Source organism: Pseudorasbora parva, chromosome 15 (assembly GCF_024679245.1).
Source record: "Pseudorasbora parva isolate DD20220531a chromosome 15, ASM2467924v1, whole genome shotgun sequence".
Taxonomy (NCBI): Eukaryota; Metazoa; Chordata; class Actinopteri; order Cypriniformes; family Gobionidae; genus Pseudorasbora; species Pseudorasbora parva.
Window position 1 is genome coordinate 7087793 of NC_090186.1, and position 18983 is coordinate 7106775.

Sequence of the window (18983 nt, forward strand, 5' to 3'; positions counted from 1 at the left end):
ACAAACAGCAGTCCAGAGTGATGTTGTGGATCAGCATGTGGGCCATCTGCTATTCCAAACAACAAGTAAAAGTGGAAGGATATAATGTATATAATATAACAGGCAGTTCCTCTTGGAGTGATGTAACAAACTGCAATGACGAACAGTCCAGTCAGGCTGATATGTGTGTGTTTAAAGTCCAAAGCCACTCATACTGTTGAGAGCCAGCTTAATGTAAACACTGTGTGTCGTTGTCACCTTTTGGGGTGACCTGTCAAAAAGAAGGATCACTTAAGTGTTTGAATGCAGTCCACTCACTAGCATTGGCACCCTTGGCAAATATGAGAGAATGTGGCTGTCAAAATAAATCTGCACTGTTTATCCTTTTGATCCTTCATTCAAAGAAATTCACAAGTAAAAGTAAACCAGTTGAAAGTGGGGGGAAAATCTCATTATGAAATAAATTTTTTCTCTAGTTCACGACATGTTGGCCACAATTATTGCAGCATCTTTCTCCCGAGCCCACAGCTCTGAGTCTTCTACAGTGAGTTTGGAGATCAGAGCCCATTCCTTCATCCAGAATCTCTCCAGATCCTTCAGATTCCAGCTCTTCTCTTCAGCTCATCACTCATTTTCTATAGGTCAGGAATGGGGACGGCCATGGCAGAAGCTTCATTTTTTGCTCAGTCACACATTTTTGTGTTGATTTTGAAGATCCAGCGATATATTTAACTGTGGGAATGGGGTACTTTTTATACCTGTTTGCTGCCAGAAAGCTCTTTTTTTAGTTTGACCTGACCACAGAACCAGGTCCCTTCTGAAGCTCCAGTCGTGTCTGACACTGAATATGCTGGAGTTTGTTTTTGGATGAGTGAGTTTGATAATCCTTTTTTGGGCCTTTCTGACCCTGAGACTCATCTGATCTCTGCAGTTCTCCAGCTGTGATCTTGGAGAGTCTTTGTCCACTCAAACTCTCCTCCTCTCGTGTATTAGGACGATATAGACACTCGTCCTCTTCCAGGCAGATTCAGAACTTCAGAATAATTAAACTTCATTGCCCTGATAGTGGAAATGGGGATTTCCAATGATTTAGCTATTTTATTACCTGACACTTTCTATTTTGTGAAGCTCAACAATCTCAACTATAATCTTTTTTTTTTTGCCTTTGTGTTTCCTCATATTTATATTCCTGTGGAACAGGAAATCATGGCTGGACATTTTCATGCTCCTGGTCAACCTGGTGTGCTAAAAAACATAAATATGAATGGAAATATACTTCAGAGATATTTTACTCATAATAATTAATAGGGGTAATTTCTAGGGCAGCATTGGAGAAAAACATTTTATAATCTGAGTTTCAATTAATGTTTGGAAATATATTTTTTAAAATGAAAGATCAAAAGGATAAACAATCCGGATTTATTTTCACAGCCGCCTTTGCTCATATTTACCAAGGGTGTTTTAAAAGGTAATTTGTTCCTGTTAAAAAGGTTTTTTTTTTTTTTTTTTTTTCCTACCAGCGGCTATTACTGTAGTCTTCAGTGTCATGTGATCGTTCAGATATCATTGATATGGTGCTCAGTATTTCTTATTACTATTGAAAACAGGTGTGCTGCTTTATAAAATGTTTTTTTTTTAAAGAATAAGAAGAATAGCCTTTATTTGAAATGACTTATTTTGCTTCATCTTATCAGTTTTTGATCTTGTTTGGATTGACGTCTGTGTGTAATCTATTGTTTGTGTTTGCTTTAATCAGTGTCTGTGAGATTCTGTGGTTTAGGTCAATTTACACAGACTCAAAATGCTGTAATCCGGACACTCGATCCTGTTTAGTCGGATATCTTGCTGTGGCAGCAAAATGCTGAAAAATCCCTTCAACAGCTGGAGTCCAGCAGATCAGTGAACTTAACACCTGTTTACCAGTGCAGTGGGTAGGACAGAAAGTGAATTTGTCAAACCGAGCAGGTCAGACGTGATTACAGCAAGGATACGTAGTTGATTTAATCTTCTTAGTCATGACGATTGCAGGATGAGATCATGTTGCTTGTTTTTTGTAGATTTAATTGTTGAAATCTGTTGACAAGATAAGAAGATAACTAGTTTATAATTGTGTTGAATCAATCAAGCAACAGTCAGAGCTCAGCTCTCAACATCAGGTCTGTGTTCTTCTGACGTAAAGACATTGCAAAGATCATCTCAGTTTCTATCGCATCTCAGGAGAAAAGCTTCCAATGAGAGATGCGCTGTTTCGATGAGAGGGATTATAATATGTGCCAGATTCTGCCACCAACACAGCGATCCCGCATTGCAACCAGTCCTGGAAAATTAATCTGACTCTGATTCTGAATCTGTGCCACACCTATAAACAAAATGGTTTGTGTCTGTCTGTTTGACAAACACCATTAAATCACAGTCATTGACTTTGACTTGAGAGATGTGTCCAGAGGCCTGTTGCATGAAGCTAGCTGAACAAACTCAGAATTTTCTGAGTTTGAGTTTGAGATTAACTCTGAAGTGCGTGCACCTGAACACGTGACACATGCGGCAAACAGCAAATCTCTGATGGAGAGCATCAGTTTAATTAATTCCTCGTGAGAGAGACGCCACAATTCACTTCTCTTCTGAAGATTGAGAGATTGTTTTAAAAATGATCATGAAATTAAACGCGTTTACAAGGCAGAAATAAACTGCTGCTGCGTGGGAAATTTGAGAAGGCAGCTGAAACAGAGCTCAAAGCAAGTTACATTTTTAAAGTTAAAGTTGTTTAAAAGCGTTATTATGAATTATATTTATATAAATTTAAAAGCCAAGTTTATATTACTTGACAATTAATATAATAATTAGATTAATATATTATATGAATTAAGTCATCATAAATCACTATAAATATAATAAATAATAAGCAGCAAATGATGAGCAGCTGATTGGTCCAGTTGATTGGTCCAGTTTGGATTTGCGATCTCTAACCCAGAATTAAACTTAGCGTAAATTACCGTGATGATAAACACCGCTTAAAAACTAATCTCGACTTGGCTAGCAATTAAAACCAGCGTTGTGCCATAGAATGCATAGTGCTCAAGTTTGACTCTGTCCGGATGTAGCAATAATCTTAAGCTACCATTTAAAAGTTTGGGGTCTTTTTAAAAAAGTTTAGGTTTTTAAAAAATGAATGTTTTTATTCAGCAATGAAAGATGCATTAAACTGATCAAAAGTGACAGTAAAGACCTTTACATTGTAACAAAACAAATGCATTTCAAATGCTGTTTTTGTGACGTTTTTTTCAACTTTCTATTCTTCCAAGAATAATGACAAATTATTATTTGGTTTGTTACAAATCATTATATTAGAATGATTTCAGAAAGATCATGTGACAATGAAGACAGGAGGAATGATGCAGAAAATTCTGCTTTTTTTATTTATTACATTTTAAAATCATTCAATTAGAAAATTGGAAAACTATTTTAAAATATTACTGTTCAAGATTAACAAATCTTGCCGACCCAAAACATTTGAGCAGATGTGTATGTTGACATTTGCTGTTTTGATTATTACATTTATAGCATGTTTGTTACGCAACTATTTTGTCCATTGTGATCCATCTGATTCAGTTGGACACTGCAGTCAAATAGGACCACCTATTGTAGCAACAAACAATACAGCAACATGACGATCTCCAGCGATTTAATTATCAGTGTGAAGGACATTTATAGAGTTTTCCTAATTGTGTCTGCTAAACAACTTTTGGTGCCACTTGTTACTGTCATGAGATCCTGAGCAACAGCTGCCTCTGTATGAGACCAGAAAACAACACTCATGCAGGGCAGTCATATCTCTTCCCGCCTCATTCGTTCACTCCTTTCTCTCTTCCCTTCTTAGCTGCCAGTTCAGAACAGTAACATTTGTGTGTTTTGGGATGCTCAGCAACACTTAATACAGAATCAGGGGTCAGTTGACTAGTTAGTGCGTTTTGTGATCACCTGACCCTAATCAAATGCGTTTCATAGAGCACATTTATATAAGAAGGCCCACATCTGGATGTGAAGTCATGCACACAAATCAACAAACATACTCAAATTTACTTGAGCTAACTGATAATATCACCCTCTAATATGACATGTCCTCTCCACTATAGCTGTCATATTGAGATGATCTGTTGTTGTCATACGGCCTGTATTAAGCAGATAGTAAACAAGCTTGTGATCAGCTGACCTGAACGGTTCTCCACCAGGCTTTCATGTGGCCCTATTAATTTAGGTCTCAATGACTAAGCAAAGCTGTCTGCGCAATATTGCAGAGTGCAGTTTACACCTTACCTTGAGGATTACAGACAGTTTTATTGGGTTGTTTGCCTGTAGGCAAGTTTTAATTTAAAGGGAAATCATGCTTTTGCTGAATAAGCCACTGTTAATTGAGGAATCTCAAAACTTCACTACTAAGCATGTTTTTTGATGAAAAGTTTGTGTGCCAGATATGTGATGAGAGTATTTTTATTCCATGTGACTGACCTCTAGCTTGTGTTTCTGCAGGTTGTACGAGGCGAAATTGAACAGTCCTCTGCAGAAAGCCTTGAGTCCCATCGTGTGGTGCAGACAGGCTCTGGATCACCCCAGTCCTGATATGGAGTCTGCCAAACGCTCTCTTTTACACAGACTCGACCTTACCATGTCAGGTACCACACACGCAGCAATTTCATTCATGTAATGCCTTTCACTGGTGTATTATGAGGATGTCTTGATCTTGATTTTCTGTTCTTACCTGTAGCACCACAAAAAGTATACATTTTAGTTTTTGATATATATGATATATTTATTTGAATAAAATAGATTTATATATATATAGATCAGAATTTTTTTATTTAGAATTAATATCTGAAATGTATACTTTTGTATACAAATGTATTAAATGTATACACAGTTTTATTTTCTTACTGGATAGAATAATATTAAATCAGAATATAATATATTTTTTCTGTTTGCTTGTTTTTTATTTCTATTGTATATATGTAACTTGAATTTTTGTAATTCGTTTTTTGCCGTGAAGAAAGATAGCCACAGATGCTGACATGGCATTACCGTTAAATAAAACATACTGATACTGTTGCTAGATATCTGTCACACTGACTCTGGGTTATTTTTCCATCCTTTCTTTTGTATTGATTTTATTCAAACCTATCACTTCCTCTTTTTACACTCGCGCCCTCTTTCTCTTGCGCCCTCTACCCATTCACTGAACTCCATTTCTGGCTCTGATTCTCTCCCATCCCCACTTCCTTGCTGTGATCAATCTGTCACCATGTTTTCAACTTGTGGCCTGTCAGTTTACTTGGATAAATCCTTGTACGTTCGGCTGTGACTGTGTTCCATCCGTCCATCTCTTCTCTAATTCTAGGTAAAGAAGAGTTATTGCAGATTCTCCTCCGTGTTATTCATAGTCAGGGCGGCTATTGCTGTTTTTAGTCAGGTATGCCCATGTGACACGTCTTAAATTGAGCAGCTCTTTATAGGAGGACACTGACATGTGACGGTCTGACTTTTACAACACCCACTGACATACTGTTACATCACACTTTTATGTACTTTTATATTTTACTTGTATTATATTGCTTCAATGAGGAAAGGTCTAGAGACAGAGCAATTGATCTTAAGAGTCCTTCTGAGTGATTCTCTCAAAGATCGTTCCTGGCTCATCTCCTACAGCTCACTCTACCGTCACCTTGAGTGACACGGGAATCGTTCCAGAGAATTTCCATGTTCATAGATCAGTTTTCCATCTAAAAGATCCAGTCTGCAGTGGCTGCATTTGATTAACGTTTGGAACAGGGCCAGGTGTGAATCACTCTTGTCATTCGTTTTGCTGGTGTATGATGTCATTGTTTCAGTGGACTCATCATGCCATCATAGAGCAGACAGCGGCACATCACCCTTTGAATGTTTTTCCTCTCACATTTACAAGATAAGAGGAAGATTACAAGGACACATTACATTGATCAAAAGTGACATTAAAGACATTTATAATGTTACAAAAAATATTTAAAATAAATGCTGTCAAAAAATGTCTATCTACATATAAATGGAGTAATGATGCTGAATCAGAAATTACATTTTCAAATACATTAAAATAGAAAGGAGTAATAATATTTCATAATATTGCTGATGAATGCTGCCTTGGTAAGCAATTTTTAAAAAACATACTGGTGTTATTATTATTATTATTATTATACAGTGTTTTTTAATTTATTTATGACACATTATATTTTTTATTACTGTAATTTAACATTTTGTCTGCCACAATGTCATCTCTTTTTTTTGGCAAATATTATAATTAAATATTAATTTGATTTAAGCATATCATGTAATTAATTCATTTAAACATTTGAATTCACTAACAAACCAATTTATTTAATTTGTGTTAATCTTTTATCAAAACACTCAATTAAAAAAATACTCAGTCACTGCCCCAATGTGTAAAGCTCATTGTTAGTGGGCACACGTCCCATGCTGACTGTGTAGGGTGTGTATTGTAGTTTCCAGGTTACCTGAGGCATCGCTAATTCCCTAGAGCCATTGCCAAGAGAGTGAAGAGAACCTGTGCAGATATGTGAGATGCATTTCAAATCTCTTTCCTGTTATGCACACCTTTCAGCTTTCTCTCTCTCTCTCTCTCTCTCTCTCTCTCTCTCTCTCTCTCTCTCTCTCTCTCTCTCTCTCTCTCTCTCTCTCTCTCTCTCTCTCTCTCTCTCTCTCTCTCTCTCTCTCTCTCTCTCTCTCTCTCTCTCTCTCTCTCTCTATTGCCTGTTTCTTTCTTTTATGATTTTCTTGTGCTCTCTTCAAAACCGGCTATCCTTGTGAAGTGCATCTGCGTGTATGAGAGAAAGTAAAATAGAGACGGACATGTTTGCACACATTAATGAATTCCATTCAGAAGGCTGAAGAGTCTGACTCAGCACTCTCTTAAGCTGTGTGCACTCTGAAAAAAGGCAGTAGATGGCTAGGCCCTCGCTAAGTTTTGAAACAGAGTTTGGATACAGCTGTTGTAAACTTTATAGCTTTTGAATAAGCAATTTGGAAACAACCAGTTGGTTGTCTTTTGCATTGTAAAACTTACAGACGGCTGTTCTGTTATAGTATGCCTACTGTTTGGGGAGTCTGTTTGTCCAGCCATGGTAACTCATTCCAGGGCTTTACACTTCCCTCAGAAATACAAACAGTTCCATAAGGTTGTAGTCATAACCATGGTTACATAACTCACTGGACACAAGGAGAAAAGAAGAGGTTTGATATTTAAAGAAACACCATTGCCAAAATTAATTCTGTTGAATTGTTTAAAACATCTGCTTCTATTTAGCAAACGGGACATATGCATATAGCGATTTTGATTGAAAGGGGTGTTGTCAAGTCTTCAAAAATGAAGTATCTTTTCTATTTCAGCAAATGTTCAGTGAAAGGTTTTTTTAAATCTTGCAGTCCTGTTACCAAAACTTCAAACATATGTACTGGTTTGTGTCACTGATTTGTGCAGTTTCTTTAGCAATACATATTTGAAAATATTTTGGGGGAAAATAGCAGAAGTTTATCTTTTTTATTATTTTCCGCATAAACTAAAGAATAAACGATTGTTTGATGTTCTTAAGACCTTGAATTTTTAAGGGGATAATTCCCTGAAAACAATTAGTTTGTTGGTTGAATAGGAAAATGAATCCACACATATTATCAAATCAAATCAGTCATTTGACTGGCTATTGATATAATTTCACAAATGGCAAGAGAGTGATTTAAGAGATATATCAACACATCGTTATCCTGACAAGCCAGACCCACATCAAGATGTTTGGTCTGGAAACTCACCATTGACAGCTCAATCCGAGGGGCGGATAACCGGTTGTCTTTCAAACTCCCTCTGCACGCGATAGGATAGCGCTACAACAACCAGAGCAACGAAGGAAGTTGATAGATTAAACTTTACCGGATCCGGTCGGCAAAACTCCGAACACATCTTGCCTCCTTTGAATTACTTCAGTGCCGTTCTTTTTTTCTTTTCTCAGAGAAAAGCTTAACTCCAAGTCTTCCAGAGTCGCGGTCAAAGCTGATTTTAAAGACCGCCGTTTGCCAGCTTCTGTGTTTACTAGAAGCACGCAAACGCAACTCGGCCGTCATTATGTTAAGCCCCACCCACCGACTCTATACACGATGTGATTGGCCCGACCAGTTTGGTTTTTACAGTTTAGAAGTGTATTCAGAGTTGCTAGACGATACTCGCAGCAGTGAGTATTTAGATTAGATTTGTTTGCTGCCGCTAGGGTGCGTCTAGATTTCTAGGCTAACACATCATCTGAACAAATGAGCTGCTATATAAGATTTTTGCTCGCATTTCTGGACAGAATTTTCACGTACATAATCGGGCCAGTATTGCATCGCTTCTAAAGTTTATCATATGCACAACTTGTCAATATAAACATACAAGGATTTTAAAGAATTCAGTAGGCTACCACACTTTTCTGAACACCCATACCCAGAGAGCACACATATAAACCCGCCTCTCAAACAGCTTGCGAGTACCAAACTGAGGGCTTTTTCATGGATTATTGCACTTAAACAGTCAGAAATGCACAAAATTGTCAAAATGCTCATCTTGGCCAGTACTCACATAAACGTGATGTTTTGACGTGAATGTAAACATTTGAGACTAAAATGCATGTGTATCAGTGCTGCATTCACGAATGTCGTAATTACCAGTCTTGAAATGACTCGAATGTCCTCGAACATGTGCACGTCCACATTTCTATGGCTCCACTACCAACAGCTTAGTAAATCTGCGGTGGTCAGGTAGTACAGCGGTCATGTGATATAAGTAGGAGCTATTAGAAAACTCCCATCTTACAAGTTATAATTCCGAGCTCTACGATGATCTGAACTCTTCTTACAAGATGAAATCTCATAATTACGGTAATTTTACCATGCTGTGTACGCACCTTTGGGCCCGTGCATTAGCTCTTAAAGTGACAGCAGCTTAATATTCCTGCTGTCTTTAATGTTAATTAAACAACAAAATATATTTAATATATTTAATGAAATATTCAATTTATTCACCTACTGTAGTATTCCTGTACCCGGAAACTGTTAGACTGACCTCAAAACCATATAGCACTCTGTGTTTGTCTATTTTTATTTATTGAATTTATTTGTGCTTCTGCTTGTGTTTTTGTTTATTTGTTTTTGTTTACTTGTCTTTTTTTGTAAATTAAGTTCAACGTTAAAATCAAGATTCAACACATCAACAAAATTAACCCATAGTAAAAATACAAATACATAGAGTGCACGCAGATTTAGGTGAGAGAAATGTCATTTTAAAAACTTCCTCCCAACTCCCCCCTCAACAAAACAAATAATTCTTCCATAAGAGTTACCTCATTTTCCAAAATGAAACTCAGGCCCTGTTCTTTAATACAATACTTTGTTTGCTTGACAAATACCGTTTAAACGAATACAATCAACACTATTAACTGTGTAAAATTGAGGGAAAAAAAATGAGATTGTTAACATGATTCTAATCTTGGATGTCAGTTTTACAGAATGTTCTTTTTGTAATGGGGAAAATAATGTGGTTATAGAGTTGCTTACAGTTTAATAACTGAATATCTGTTAGTCTAGAAATCTAGACGCACCCTAGCGGCAGTAAATCTAATCTGCCCGCGAGTGTCGTCTAGCAACTCTCAATACACGTCTAAGGTGTAAAAGCCAAACTCTGGTCGGGCCAATCACATCGTGTATAGTGTCGGTGGGCGGGGCTTAACATAATGACGGCCGAGTTGCGTTTGCGTGCTTCTAGTAAACACAGAAACTGGCGGACGGCGGTCTTTCGAATCAACTTTGACCGCGACTCTGGAAGACTTGGAGTTAAGCTTTTCTCTGAGAAAAGTACAAAGAACGGCACTGAAGTCATTCTTAAAAAGGGAAGATGTGTTCGGATTTTTGCAGACTGTATACGGTGAAAGTTAAATCTGTTAACTAGCTCTGTTTCACCTTCGTTGCTCTGGTTGGTTGTAGCGCTATCCTATCGCGTGCAGAGGGAGTTTGAAAGACAACCGTTTATCCCGCCCCTCGGATTGAGCTGTCAATGGTGAGTTTCCAGACCAAACATCTTGATGTGGGTCTGGCTTTTCAGGCTAAATATATGCACAACAAATTGCTGAAATGATTTAATTATATAATTTTTAATTGTTAAAACCTAACTAATTAAAAAAAAGTTAATCAAACATATCAGTTTCATAATGTGTACCTCTTAATCTGTGCTTTTTTGTGCTTTAAAAATGACAAAAGGACAGCAGACTGTATTGTTCTGTATTAATAGGAAGCTCTTGGACATTGTTAGACAGTGATTCAGCAAGTTCTTTAGTGTTTAGAGCTTTCCGACTGGGTAAAACTGAGATTCCCTGAGCCAAGAACATTTATTTAGCTCTCAGGGTCTTTTTCTTTAGCTGCAACCTCAACTTGCCCTTGCAATCCAATCCGCTAGTGCGTTCCTGTTTGGATTACACTCTGTTTTCCTGTTGATATCTTTCTTTTTCTTTCTGTTCTTGTTGCCATATCTCTTTTATTTCTCTGCCTTTTCCTCTACTGATCTGTCAGGTCTTATCCTGTATACTTTGAACATCATTGCACTCATCTCTTTCTCTTCCTCATTTGTCCCATTTGGTGTTCAGAAATCTTCTTTCTTACAGTATCTTATGGCATTTTCACACCTGGCTCGTTTGGAGCATTTTTTTCAGAACCATGGTGCATTTTATCCCTTAGTTCAGTTAATTTGGTCACATATGAACACGGAAACCGCACACTGATCCGCACCACAACACAGTTTCTGCCAATCTCATGTTAATCTTGAGGACCTATAGAAAGAGTAGTATTGCATCCTTCATATCTCCGAAGAGTCTTTAGTTTTATCAGATTTATAAAAGACAGATATGCTGTATTGATTCTTTCTGAAAACAGACAAACTCATGGAGGCTTTCAGTGGGCGGAGCTGAAGAGACACGAGCGCACACACATACGCATGCAATACGTCATGGGCATTATCCCTGGAGAACTTTTGATTTACTGTATGTTTGTGTTGTGTACATTACAGGCACTTTTGTGCTGATTGCTAACAAAATACAGACATCATGCACAATCAAACACACTTGCAGAACTCCGTTTCTGCTCCAGAAAAACAAACTGCATCCACTGTTTCCTTAATGCTGGGTTGTTTGGGAAGCTGAACAATATTCTTTCCCTCACAACCAAAAACACACTTTGGGGACAATTTACCAATTGTTGATTTTGTGGTTTAAAACGAAATGACAGCGCTGTGACAACTCGTTGATGGGTGCGCAGGAGAAGTGCCCATACAAGCAGTTCCGCCTTTTATGAAGTCATACAGAGACAAACCTTTCTGGAACTTGTTCAAATCTTTAAGGAGTGTATTTGGCACAGAAATACTCTGTCATATGTCCAACTCATTTTTTGTAATTTTGATGACTGCTTTGATGACCTTTCCTTTCTACGGGACTGTTTTCCACATAATCCCCTTTCACACAGAGATTCCTGAAAATACACTGATAATGTGCCCTGGGATTTGTGCCGGGATTGTTTGATTTTGGTTCATTCATCATCATCATCAAACTTTTATTCAGGACACACACGGTCCAAAACATGTAAAACCAATACAACAATAGCAGTACAAACACACACACAAAAAAACAAACAAACAAACCCACAATATCACACGTTTACATACAAGCTAAAACGCCAGTGGCTCCACATACTGGAGAAGAATCTGACTGAACTTAGTGTTGGGTTCGTTAGTGCTAAGATTATTCTATTTGCTGAGTCAGTCAGTCTACACATACTTCTGTACATGATATTGCGCAGCACTGCAGAGCAGGTGGGCACACCAGCACTGACAAACATCTGACTCGCACTGCTCCAACGTGGCACCTTAAGCAGCAGCCTCATCCCATCATTATATGCAACAGTAAGTTTCTGCATGCTGCTCTTCCTATACCGGCGCCATAAATGAGCAGTATACATAGGGGTACAAAATGCTCTAAAAAGGGTAGTTTTCACTGATCCTGAGCACATATGAAATTTTCGGATTAACATATTAGCTTGTGCATATATCATACGACATTGTCTAAAAATGTCCCTATCATCAGACAGGTCATCAGTTATGTAATGTCCTAAATATTTAGCCTCATCACACACCTTAAGAACAATACCAGACAGAGAGAAATCAGGAAATGTAAGTTTCATGTCCTCCCTACTCCTGACAATCATAATATTACTCTTTAATGCATTATAATTAATGTCAAAATCTGTGCCATATTGTGAGCAGATGCTCAATAACTCTTGAAGACCAGCACTATACGGACTAAAAATCACCAGATCATCCGCATACAACAAGTGGTTTATAATCATATTACCAACCATACAGCCTGTTCCACAGCTGTTTAGCAGCTTCGATAAATCATCCAAATAGACATTAAAAAGAAACGGAGACAAAATGCTTCCCTGTCTAACTCCATTACATACATTGAATGGAGCTGACACAAAACTACCCCATTTTACATACATTGACTGATGCGCATACCAAAAAGCCAGAATTCTGACCAGACATTTGGGAACCCCTCGGTTATATAATTTATAAAATAATTTTTCATGATTTACACGATCAAAAGCTTTCGAAGCATCAATAAAACACATAAAAATTGTGGAATTGTGCCTGTTATACAAATCCAAAATCTCTTTTAAAGCAAAAATACACATATCAGTGCCATGTTTCTGTTTAAATCCAAACTGGTTGTCAGAGGTCAGGAAAAACTGTTCCAATTTATTCAGTAATGTCCTCTCAATGACCTTGGACAAGATACTTGCCAGAGCAATTGGACGGTAATTATCGATACTATTTATTTTGCCCGCTTTGTCTTTAATAATAGGCATTAACATAACAGATAAAATTGAATCAGGCAAAATACCATGAACTAAAAACCCAGTGAAACATATCGCAAGCAGAGGACAAAGTTTTCTACTTGCAAATTTTAAATGTTCAGCAGATATCTTATCCATACCACATGCTTTATTATCTTTTAACATCCTAACTGCATCATATATTTCTTTTGTGGAGACAGTCACCTCTTCATTAGTGTCAATATCGCCCACTGCAAAGGAGTTACTTTTAACACAATTGAACAGCTCGTAATAATGTTTTTGCCACAACTGAGTTATTTGCTCTGAATCAGTTACACCATCAATATTCGTTCACACTGCCAGTGATTTTTCTCACACATGCATTAAAGATCCTGCAAAGACACGTGACATCGATGTGACATTCAGCATCTTAAATGTGCTTGATCTCTCTCGAAACCATCAAGTTTAGCTAAGCTGGCAAACGATCTCCGCTTCAGCGTCATCTCTACAACACACCCCTTACGGCATTGATCCTGCCTTTTGTTCACGCAGGGCGCGTTCCAGGACTGATCTCTGAAATGTTAAGTCCCCATTCCAGGATCAATCCCGGGAGATTTTCCAGGTTCAATCCGCTGTTTAAAAATGGGCTACATTCTCTTTCTCTCATCTCCTCCACCCCCTTCCTTGAAAAGAAACTTTCATATGGGCTGATGGACAGCCTTATTTTCATGTAGACTGTCCATTGTGCTGAACTAGATGTTCTTGACAGACATCCCAGGTTCCCTGTAATGAGCCCTGCCGTCTTATTAGCCTATTTAATCCAGATGAAAAACACAGTTAGAGAAGCATCTTTTACAGTGTCAGAACTACCTCTAGGGTTTAACTTGTCTTCTTGCAGTTTATGGATGTAGTCACCAGAGTTATGACAGATTAGCTGTCCTCATTTCACCTTCTCTTTCTTGGCTTTTTCTGTCTTGGAGATACACAAAGCCAGTATTAGGCTACTCCGTGTGGTGTACTGCTGGTGGAAAGAGTATGGATGAGCCAAACCATCTGATGGACTGGAACATAATGGCCATTGCCTTGCTTTGGCCACATATATGGAGTTAATGACATCTTGAAAGATGGAAAAGACTTAGGGTATTTTTGTTCTGGCTGAGATGCTGCTTTCCTATATAAACGTCTATGGTAGCATCAGTTTCAGATTTCAGAAAAACCCTGATCTCTTTACATGTTATTATGACACCGTCATGTCATCTTTATTTATATAGCGCTTTATACAGTATAAATAGTTTAAAAGCTGTTTTACAGTGGAAATTAATGATCAATAGCCCTGTTTCCACCAAAATAACGGAGAATAATTTTTTCCCAAAAGTTTTTTTCCCCCAGACCTGTTGCGGTCTGCGTTATACCATTGTGGTCTAAAGTGCTGTTAAGATTAGCCAAATTAGTCTGGTGACGTAGGACTAGGCTCTACTTTTCAATTCCTGCGGGATTTTGTCGTCCTCTTTTAAGCTTAATAAAGCCTGAACCTCGGCAGTCCATCGTCATATTTTTAAACTCCATTGTTGATTTCAATAGCAAACAACGTCTACTGCATGCACCGCAACAGACTTTTAAAAATGGTGGTTGAAATAAAATGCTGCATGGACTCAACCAATCAGCATATTTTGCGCTCAAGTCCTACCCCAGAAAGTTCTTGAACTTTGAAAAAGTACTACCTCGTGAGCAGGGATTTTCTGAGGGGGAAATTTTTACCCAGAAAAGTCTAAAGTCTCTAGTTTTTGGGAAAAGTTCCTACAGTGGAAACGTGGCTAATGATGCAAACCGAATGAAATTGTGCTGTAAAGCATCTCTAAAAAAAGATGATACTGTTATTATTCAGCTTGGAGCTTCGCTTAGAATATGTCAGATCCGGTCATGGGGTCACATACAGTCTTGATGAAGCTGGAAAAGTTCCCAAAGCTCAAGTTGGATTCCAGAATTCTGCATACAGATAGGATTGGAAGTGCATGCAGCTACTGCGCTATTTTCCATTAGAAATGAATGACGTCTGCTTTGTTGCTTGTCCGAGAGAGGGTAAAGATGGCCTGAGTCCGCATTCTGCGTATGGATGGATGAGCTTTATGAACTTGTCTGAACTGTGAGACTAGGTTGTTTCAGGCTAGGTTTTAAGGACACGTCTATTTTTGTCAGTTTGAAGACTGAAAAACAGTCACATGACACTTTGAATCAGTTTAGGTAATGGATTTTAGACACTTTTGTGTGCATATGTTGTAATGTATTAGCAATCCTCCACCTCGTACATCTAGTCTGCATGTAGTTAGTGTTGTATCTGATGTGTTTTGTTGACTTTAGATGGTACATGTCCTTGATTCTAATGTCCTTACAGTCTGGTGTTCATAGCTTAGAGCGGTCTCGGCATCACTGATCCGGGCTCTTTGTGTCAATCCTCATTTCTTCTAGTCTGTGCCGAATGAGGACAGACCTCAGTTTTAGCTTCATTTTTAACACGCGCACAAACACAGAACTGTCAAAGGTCAGGTCAAGACCAGCCTTTCTCAGCATTCATCATCACAACTGTGTGCACACACATCCCTGTTTCAAGCGTTGTGCATGTATGCGTGTAAGCATGGCTGATGGTGTGATGGTAATGCAGTTCAGGGCCCGATCTGTAAGGAAGTGAGTGGGGAGGGCATGTTGTTGTTTTTGCTTTCTTTGAATAAAGCATGCACTGAGAAATGGCAGGAATGGAGAGAGAGAGTCATTAGAGAAAGAGGGTGGATGGAACGAGGCTAGGAAAGAGTAGGTCTGGGAAATGTGCTGTAATGACCTCTTGAGTGTCCAGCTGAACAAACATGCGCACACACACACACACACACACACACACACACTAAAGGATGAGGAGCATTCATATATTTACAAAATATGCTGCCTATATAAAACGATGCAACATGCATAAAACCATCTTTTTATTTGCCCAAATAATTTCCCAAAGACGAGATTATCAAAAGATGTTTAAACAGAATATCTGATTTTAAACTTCAGCAGCTAAATGTGTTACAGTTAGTTAAATTGAATCTTCATGCTTTTGATTCAAAACTCTGATTTGATGATATATATATATATATATATATATATATATATATATATATATATATATATATATATATATATATATATATATATATATATATATATAAAATTTAAATAAGATATTTATTTAATAATGAATTATTATTAATTAATTAATAAATAATTATATTTAAATTATGCACTATTTCTAGATCCCTAATCAAATAAAGCAAACCTTTATTTAAAACCCTGGAAAAAAAATAAGTTTAAGGATTTGGATTTTCAAGAAGTATATAAAATGATGATGAAGAATGTTCATTTAAGTCTCCATGTGAAATTTCTTCTCATAAAAATATTGTAGGTAAAATATTTATATAAGATAACATTTATTCTATAACTGTATAGTACAATGATTTATTAAACATAGAATAAACACATTTGGAAGTATTTTAGATTGTGTTAAAGAAATATTTAATTTTATTCTACACTATTTCTAGGTTTCTAAAAAAGAATATATCACATATTATATTGTAATGTATTAATCAATTTTATTTGATTTTTTCTGAGTCACTGAGCAAATACACAAAAGTGTAGAAGTATTTTCATTAGTAATTTGTTTGATATTGTTTAACCTAATATATTTAATATTAATATATATTTTTATACACACACACACACCTAGTATCCAGTGATGAGCAGTCATGTGAGAGTATATCCACAGGGAAAGCAGCTGAAGTGGCTTCTATTTATGCTCTGCTCTTTAGAGACACACAGTACAGTCTCTTTCTTGGCTGATATTCAGACTTCAGATTCTCTAGCCGTCGGTGTTGCCAAAAGCTTTAACAGCAATACATTCTGACTGCTGCAGCTGAACTAGAGTTTGACCTTATGACTGAATCATAGATCATAGATTCATGGTGCTGCTTTGCTCTACAATGCCTACATTGAGAGAGTGAATTGACTAGATGGTAATGGCATTGTCATCCACTAAATGACTGAGGAAAGCTCTCGTGTGTGTGTGCATATGCATCATTGTACTCTTCTTAGACTGTGAATAGGCTGCATTGTATTCAATCAAGAGCACTCCACCAAGATCCATAATGACATTCTGTATTCGACTTGGCCATGCCGTATGCTTAAATTGACTCTCTGAGATGCATAATATGGTGTACAGTGTATTATCCATGTCTGCGCAAACACGCATGCATTGAAACAGCATCTGTTTAAGTGTACCTGTGGGGGTGGCGGTGGGGGGGTATGACCTTCTGTTGTTTTTGTGTTTTGGAGAATGTCATGTCATTTAAGTGACCTATTTATTTCTCCAAACGATTACAGCTGGTGTTGTCGGAAATGTTACTTTTGAATGAATGGTGTTTGTTTAAACAGACAACATAAGAAGAGTCCATAAATGCTTTCTCTTCATGTTCAACTGGAAGTTCTTTAGTGCCCTTACTATTTTTGATTTTTTTCTTGCAGCAAACAAGCGGAGGAGTCTTTATAACAGTTCCTACAGTCCTCAAGTGGGCTACGGAAGCCCATACGGCACAAACACGGCAAACAGTCCCTACAGCAGTGGCTTCAACTCCCCGTCCTCAACTCCATCTAGAGTGCCTATCGTCAAGCAGCTCGTTCTGCCTGGCAGTGCAGGTAAAGCCTCCTAATCTAGTCCTTACTTTATTTTTATTTGATCTACTTGATATTGGACTGCAAGACAAATATTGGATTAAAAAGTCAGTTAGGTTACCTTTATTTATTTAGTGCTTTATACAATACAGATTGTTTCAAAGCAGCTTTACAGTGATAACCGTGATAGTCGTATTGCAGATATAATGAAAAAAAAAATGTTTTGATAAAATGATTAGACCATTCACTATATATAATAAGCTACATGTTGTGTACTTTCACATCCTAAGAAATGGTTTATTAGTCTCAGAAATGTTCTATTATGACAAGTTCTGTTATTCATTTGTAGTAACTTTGGTGCATTATTAATCACAAATGTAACCAATTACAGCTTTACCTTTGTATGTATTTGTTACTTCTGCATTAAACTCTTTTCTCATTGCCATTGGGCTGATAGCTCTTAAAATGTAGTGAATATGGGATATATATATATATATTTTTTTAAACGATAGTTCACCCAAAAATGTAAATTACCCCATGATTTACTCACCCTTTAAGCCATCTTAGGTGTATATGAATTTCTTCTTTCAGATGAATGCGATATTAAATAATGTCCTGGCTCTTCCAAACTTTATAATGGGAGTGAATAGAGGATTTGATTTTGAAACCCAAAAAAGTGCTTCCATCCATCATAAAAGATATCCACACGACTCCAGGGGGTTAATAAAGGCCTTCTGAAGCAAAGCAATGCATTTGTGTGAGAAAATATCATATTTAAAACGTTATAACCTAAAATAATTCTATTTGTGCCACAACAGTAACCCCTGACGTGATGTATAGGAGTATAGTAAGCTTTGACACCTCTCTAATAGAGTTGTGCAACAAACTCAAGCTCCTCTTCTCTTATATCAGCATATCTCTTTACAAATTCTAGTTTTAGGCTTCTAATTCATGACTGGTGTTTTGTTTTTCTCTATTCTCTCCGTTTCCACATTCATCAATACGTCGTGTCAGGTCAGAGGGTTACTCTTTCACCGTAAATTTATGTATATTGTCTGTCGGTCAGATGTTATTTTAGTTTGTAAAGTTTTAAATGTGGATATTTTTCTCACACAAACACATTGCTTCACTTCTGAAGGCCTCTATTAACCCCCTGGAGACGTGTGGATATCTTTTATGATGGATGGTTGCACTTTTTTGGACTTGAAAATCAAATCCTTGACTCACTGCCTTTATGCAGCTTAGAAGAGCCAGGATATTATTTAATATACCTCAGTTTGAATTCGTCTGAAAGAATAATGTCATATACACCTAGGATTGCTTGAGGGTGAGTAAATCATGGGGTAATTTTCACTTTTGTGTGAACA

General features: G+C 37.2%; 1 protein-coding gene across 4 annotated transcripts in view; it reads left to right on the forward strand.

The window, feature by feature from the left end:
- Positions 1-18983, forward strand: part of slain2 (SLAIN motif family, member 2) — a 28952-nt gene that overhangs the window by 1367 nt on the left and 8602 nt on the right. For all 4 annotated transcript variants that reach the window (XM_067416918.1, XM_067416919.1, XM_067416921.1 and 1 more), the window contains exons 2-3: positions 4507-4649; positions 17470-17640. In XM_067416918.1, the coding sequence (XP_067273019.1) occupies positions 4507-4649; positions 17470-17640 (314 nt within the window). The remainder of the gene's footprint in view (positions 1-4506; positions 4650-17469; positions 17641-18983) is intronic.